This window comes from Alligator sinensis, unplaced genomic scaffold (genome assembly GCF_000455745.1).
Source record: "Alligator sinensis unplaced genomic scaffold, ASM45574v1 scaffold85_1, whole genome shotgun sequence".
In the NCBI taxonomy this organism is placed as follows: domain Eukaryota; kingdom Metazoa; phylum Chordata; order Crocodylia; family Alligatoridae; genus Alligator; species Alligator sinensis.
In genome coordinates, this window is record NW_005841891.1 from 2593321 (window position 1) to 2599794 (window position 6474).

General features: G+C 42.4%; 1 protein-coding gene across 1 annotated transcript in view; it reads left to right on the forward strand.

Annotated features, from left to right (window-relative positions):
• TDRD9 (tudor domain containing 9) overlaps positions 1 to 6474 on the forward strand; it is a 150620-nt gene that overhangs the window by 100963 nt on the left and 43183 nt on the right. Inside the window, exons 24-26 of the mRNA XM_006018069.3 lie at positions 1523 to 1623; positions 3572 to 3745; positions 5266 to 5377. Of these exons, the coding sequence (XP_006018131.1) occupies positions 1523 to 1623; positions 3572 to 3745; positions 5266 to 5377 (387 nt within the window). The remainder of the gene's footprint in view (positions 1 to 1522; positions 1624 to 3571; positions 3746 to 5265; positions 5378 to 6474) is intronic.

The following is a 6474-nucleotide window of genomic DNA, read 5'->3' on the forward strand; positions in this document are numbered from 1 at the left end:
TCACTAGGTCGCCGGCTAGGTCATCCCCAGTAGGCAGTACCAGGTCGAGCAGCGCTTTGCCACTCGTTGGCCCATAGACTTCTTGAGTCAGGTAGAGGTCATCCACGCACGAGAGGAAGCTTTGCGACCGCTCAGATTTTGCTGAGCGATCCTCCCACGAGATGTCCGGGTAATTGACAATTGACCAATTGACAACCATGGTCCTGGAGCAAGCTGCCTCAGCCAGTTCCTGGGCAAACTCCTGGTCAAGCTCAGGACTTTGGGTGGGAGGTCTGTAGTAGACTCCCACCATTGTGTCCCCTGTGCCGTGTTCCCCACGGATTTTAACCCAGAGGGTCTCCAGCCGTCCACCCTGGTCGCCAATATCGGCTTGCAGGGACGTGTAGCTTTCCTTAACATAGAGAGCTACCCCCCCGCCCCTTTTCTCTACACGATCCCTCCTGTACAGGGTATAGCCATCTATCCCCGTGGTCCAGTCATGGGTGGAGTCCCACCAGGTCTCCGTTATCCCTATGACATCGTAATTGTTTGCACTGAGCAGGAGGATGAGCTCCTCCTGCTTATTCCCCAAGCTCCTGGCATTAGTGTACAGGCAGGCAAGTGCCCCCTGGGGGGCTCCTTCCTTGCACACAGATTTTACCAGGGCTGGGGCAGGGGTGGGCTCCCTTAAGTGCCGTGATCCGCGGGAAAAGTTAGCTCTCTTTTCCTTTGTTTCAAGCAAGCAACTCTTTTGCAGTTGTGGTTGTGTGGGGTAAATCTTAATGGTCATAAATATAATGGTCCAGGAATACCATGAATTAAAAAACCTTGGGAATTAAATGTTGCAATTACTATGCCTTAGCATTTGCAGGCAAAAGACCTGCACTGTGGGACACGGTTATGAAGAGTTGGCCACTAAATCCACCTCCTTTCCAGTAAAAGCAGCAAGGGACTAAATTAACACCAGGTGGCTTGCAGGAATAATTCTGGCATACTAAACAAATTAAACTAAGTTTTGCCTTGTGATAAAATGCGGTTTTTGCTTTTTAAGGGAGGCAGTTTTTGCATAATATATAAATCTATTATGAGGAAGGTGGTTGAGGTGAAACCAAACACCTGAGAGTTCCACCTTTAAAATTCCTCTTTTTCTCTATGAAAGAATTACATTTATAAAGGAACAGACTTGCTTTGGGGAAGTGCTTAGTCAGGCACCCTTTGTGTTGGAGATTATTCCTTTTATTCTTTATTACATATGTTTGGACTACTGTGTTATGACCTTCAGTGTACTGTACGACATTTCTTTGGAAAGCAGGGCAGCAATAATAGCAAAATCTTGGGATGTCGTGGTTGCTTATTTAAAAAACAAACAAACTTGTTACACAAAGTATTTTTTGTCCAAAATTTATCAATTTTAATGGCTTTTCCTTCAGTTATAAATAGTGTATTCCTTGAGTGACAGCAAATGAGTAAATACTTCAGGTTCTGTTGAGTTCAGTCAGTGAAAACATTTAAAATTATGGAAATACAATTTATTTGTTAACAGTTGAAGAACATTCCCCCATACGGATTCCTGTATCATAAGCAGCTGCAATCGCTCTTCAGACAGTGTGGTCAAGTAAAATCCATTGCATATGATGATGCAAAGTAAGTAAAAAGAAGTCATAATTATAAAGGTACAAGCACAGATTTATTAATTATCGAGCCACTGCTTTTGTTAACCAGATTTGGTCAATACATCCTTATCGAGTATCTGTTAGGATGTAATCTGCTTGGGCAGTCTGAGTTGAAAACCAAATGTTGGGTGATGTAAGGGAAGTTGGTTTGTGGCTAAATACATGTTGGTTTATTATAGAGTTGAGAAGCAAGTAACAGTTTGTTTTTGTGCTCATGTATTCTGTTCCTGACAGCAGCTCTAGTCTTTTTCTCTTCTGTTGTGTAACAATTAGGGATCCCGGTATTCCGGTTAAACCTCCCCAAATTTTCTGATAAAACCCCCACATTCACTGATCTAAACCCACCCCAAGCCCACGTTTTTCCACAGTTAAAATGAAACGCCACTGTATATAAATTAATATCAGTTGAACACAAGGTTTTATTGATATATATACAATTTTAAAGCAATTTGGAAGCCTATCAGTGCCTTAATCATTATAATAAAATAAATTCTAATACCTATATATTTTGGCATTTGGTTGATTTTTTTAAATCATGGAAAATCAGAGCTCTCCCTGCCCACTTCGCTTACCAGGACACGGGTCCAGCTGCAGGCGTCTCCCCACTGCTACTTTGTGGTACCAAGGAGCCCTGATATGCTGGTGCCCTGTCCTTGCTAGTGCCTCTCACTCCCAAGCCACAGCCCGCCCTGCTGGTACCCCTCGTTCCTGACCCACAGGTCCCCAGCCCTGCCCATGTCCCTCACTCCCGTCCCACGGACCCCCTGCCTCAGCCTGTGAGAAAGTGAGTGGGTTTGTGGGGAATGGGGTTGGTGTGGGGAAAGGGGTGGGGATGTGGGCAAAGGCAATGCATGGGGAACCAGCCGGAAGTCATGTGTCCACGCCTCCCCTTCTCCCTCATTTCTGCACCCACAGCAGGGCATGGGGCTGCAGTCAGGTTAGACCAGCTCCAGCGGAGATGCATCTGTGGCCTAGAGAGCACCGCGCTGCCGTGGCTGTCAAGGTGAGGCCCCATTGCCTGCCTGGCAGCAGTGGGGGCATGAATCTGCATTGCCACTGTTGCCACGCCTCACCTTGGCGGCCATTGCAGCACAGCACTCCCTTCCACGCCGGGTCCTACCCACTGGGCTGTGGCTCCTCTCCAGAGGAGCATGCATCCTCTGCATGCCCCGTGCCCCACCTGCTCCCCAGCACATCACCTGTGCCCTCTCTCCCCACATCCCTTGCCCCCATAGATTTACCTGGAGGGAGCTGTGGGAGCTGCTCTCCACCACTGCCCAGCTGCCACATGCATGTACATGTGCACATGTATATTGCACCCCCTGCTGGCTTCCTTTGTGCCAGCCTGCAAAGGGAAACCTGCTGTTTCCCTTTTTTTCTCCTTTTAAAGGAGAAATCCATGATTTTCTGCAGCAAATGGAAAACCCAGATCTTTGATAATGCATCATAGAAAGGCAGCTGGGCTGGTCCATGTTTATTTCCAGCTGTTTTTATAGGGACCCAAGCTTTTTTCAGTTAAAGACTCCAGAAGCATTTAAAAAGAATTGGACTCCTTATGTCCAGCTGATCCAAGCCTCTTTGAACCCTGAGCTCTCCAGAGTTTGAGGACTCTCATATGTTTGCTGTTCTTCACCTTCTTTAGGTTTCACTGCCTTCATAATTAATTCATGGATTTTTTTTCATATTCATCTTTTATATTGCTAGTCTCAGTTTTAGTATAATCTTGAGCATCCTGGAAGAATTTCTCTATATCCGTTACTGTTTGTAAATATGTTTTAAAGTTATTAAGGATAGATTAAAAAACTTAGACTGCATTTTTACTTTCTCTATGTTTGGAAGAGGGCAGGAAGAAATGAAGCACTGAGTTCTCTAAGCATCTGCTGTGGACTTTCTTTATTTTGTGGGTTTTTTTGAAACAGGGCCTTTGTGGAGTTCTCTCGTAATCCGATGGAACGATTTAAAATTCTTCCTGCAGTGTATCTGGCACTTAAAATGGCACAGTTGAGAGTTCCTCTTGAACTCAAAGTTCATTTTCCAGAAGAGATTGAAAGAAAAATGGAAGACAGGATGTTTACAAGTTTGAGGCATACAAGGTACTGTGTTGTGGGACTGATCTCTTCATAGTTACAAGTTGTAACATGGCTTCTGTTTCATTATAAAATTAAGTGTAAATTGCCTCTAATGTAACCCAGACTAAACCGGTACACTTCAAACGCCACAAGCATAATCTTATGCCAAGGGAGAATATTTTTGCAGCATTTAAGGGAGCTGGGGTAGTGGAACTACTTCATTAACTGAATACTTTTGGGGGGCTGCCACTCAAGTCAAAATGATTGGCCTAGGAACCTCAAACTCATTTTACTGTTTCGTTTTCAGTGGGAAATGGTATGTTTGATAAAATTGAGATTTGTTTACTTGGACATTCAGTGTAATCAGAGTTCAGACCCATCCTCTCTGGGGCCATAGGTGATTACACTGTAGGGCACAATAGATGTGTAGGGGGCAAGTGAATATCAAAAGGGAGGAGCAACAGGAGGAGACTGGGGAGTATTCTGGGAGGAGGACCTACTGGTGACATGGATACAGTTAAGGGAGATTACATATACAGGCCATGTTCCTGGTCTCAGTGAAGAGGTTTTCTTAGAAGTATCTGGTACACAAGCTGGCCTAGGCAAGTAAAAGGTTTCTGCTGAGGTCCTGGTATTAGTTTCTACAGTCAGGATTTGCTGTTTCAAAATATTAAAATTGGTGGAAGCAAAATTGGGCCTAAGAAGTCCAGTGTGCAGCTCCCACTAATTATACTGCTTTTTGCCCAAAGCTCTTGTAATAGCATCGACGTACTCAAAAACTATATGCCAAGATGTATATGAATGTTAATTATTAAAGGACTTGAAGAAACCTAGTCCAGGAAGGTCTGAGGATTAATATTGTCATTTCCTGGGAACATACATTCTGAAAACAGTTTATTTTGGAATTCTTGTTCCAGAGTGGATGTAGATATTTTAATTTCAGAACACAACCTCAAGAGAGATGCCATAATAAAAACATCTAAATGTTAAATGTAGGCTTTTGAATCGCAGGCTGTTAATACAGCTGCTATTCAATGCGTATCTTTTTTGGTTATGCCATATCAGGCATATTAAACACAGTTTCTCTGTGGTCTGTTGGATTTTCATAATCTTGACCTTTTATACCTTATGTATTGTTAGCAGAGACCATCCTGAAACTGGGCACTTCAGAACTGATACTTTTTTTGTCAATTGGAGTGTCTTGGGTTTGTTAGAGACCCAGGTAAAAGTGGGTTGGGTTGGGTTGGGTTTTGTGAATTGGGATCCTGTAGGATGACTTTATAGAGTAAACAGTTAATATTTTTCAACTATTCAGAAACATTGCGGCATACAGAGCAAGCATTTTTATTGTTTTGTTCCTTTTATGTTAAATGAGTATAGGAAGTAGATGAAAACTAAAAATATTGGTAAATTAATTTTAAATAATTTAACAAGTCCCAATAATTAGTGCTCAGATTATTATATTGTATTTGATTAAATTATCAATATAATTTGATTATATTGTAATTGATTCTTTGATACACATTTGATTTTTTTTTTCTTAGAGTAAATGTGGATTTTCAGAAACAGACAATAGATCCTTTGCAGATTTCATTCAGTGCTCTTGAAGAATCACAGACAATCTCAGGTCTTCTCTTATCCATCAGTGTAACAGAGGTAGGAATGTTCTGTAGCTAAATACTGACTATATCTAATCAATCTGTATAATTTCCTTTGTATAAAAGCAGCCAATAAGCATTGGATTTAGTGTTGGGAAAGTGGTAGGGTTGCATTTTTCCCCCAAAGAAGGCTATTTTTGGGAAATGAGATAAAGATTAAAAGGTTAAAGTTAAAAGAAAAAAAGCAAGGCAGTCTGCAGAGTGTTGTTTTTTTTTAGCAGTAAACCCTGGTTAATTTATCTATTGGAATTTGCCACTGTGGTCTGATTTCCTTTTTTGATTCTTCACCAGTGAGGACTCCCTCTTCACTATCAGCTCCTTGTAATTGATCGCTACTGGCTAATTCATCGTTATTTGTGTTTCTTTCTGAGTGGCAATTTTACCAGTGTTTCTCTACTACTGCAAGGAGCATAAGGAGTAAGCAAGATTAACTAGAAAACATACCTTAAAAAAAGCATTAATTGGCATTTTAAGGAAAGAAAAGTATGAGAACTGGAATGTAAAAAGTCAGATTTAAATCAGCTCAAAGAAGTAGTTGGAAAATGACCCTGGGGTCTTAAAGCAACTACTGAAGAATCTTGGATTAACCAGCAATAATATTTGCAAAGTCGTGGTTAACAAACAGGGTCCCGGAATACTAAAGAAGGTCTAACGTAGTTGTCTCGGATGGCCAGAGCCGACTTGAGGTGATTTAGAAATCGCTTGTTCGTTAGGGTGGGCTGGTGAATGGAGAGGCAGACAAGGTTTAATGGTTGCAAAAACTTTTACTTACGCCGCTTGTAGTTGCGACGCAGATGGTCCGGTCGTCTGAACAACTATGTGAGTTGTTCCAGCTGGTGAGGCCCAAGCCAGTTAATCTGTCCGCAATTTAAGCCGGCGGGAAAAGGGTACGTCTGGGATTGCGCTCGGCGACGGGAAGAAGGATCGATAGGTGATCAGTCTATCGATCAGCTAGCCGCAAGTCAGATCTCTTTAGAGGCACTCTGCAGCATGCTCAAAGTTCTTCGACTTGGGCGGAAGTCGCACGAAATTTTAAACGACTAGCAAGCCAATTACTAGCCACCACGTGTGAATAATTTAGAACTGGCCAATAGC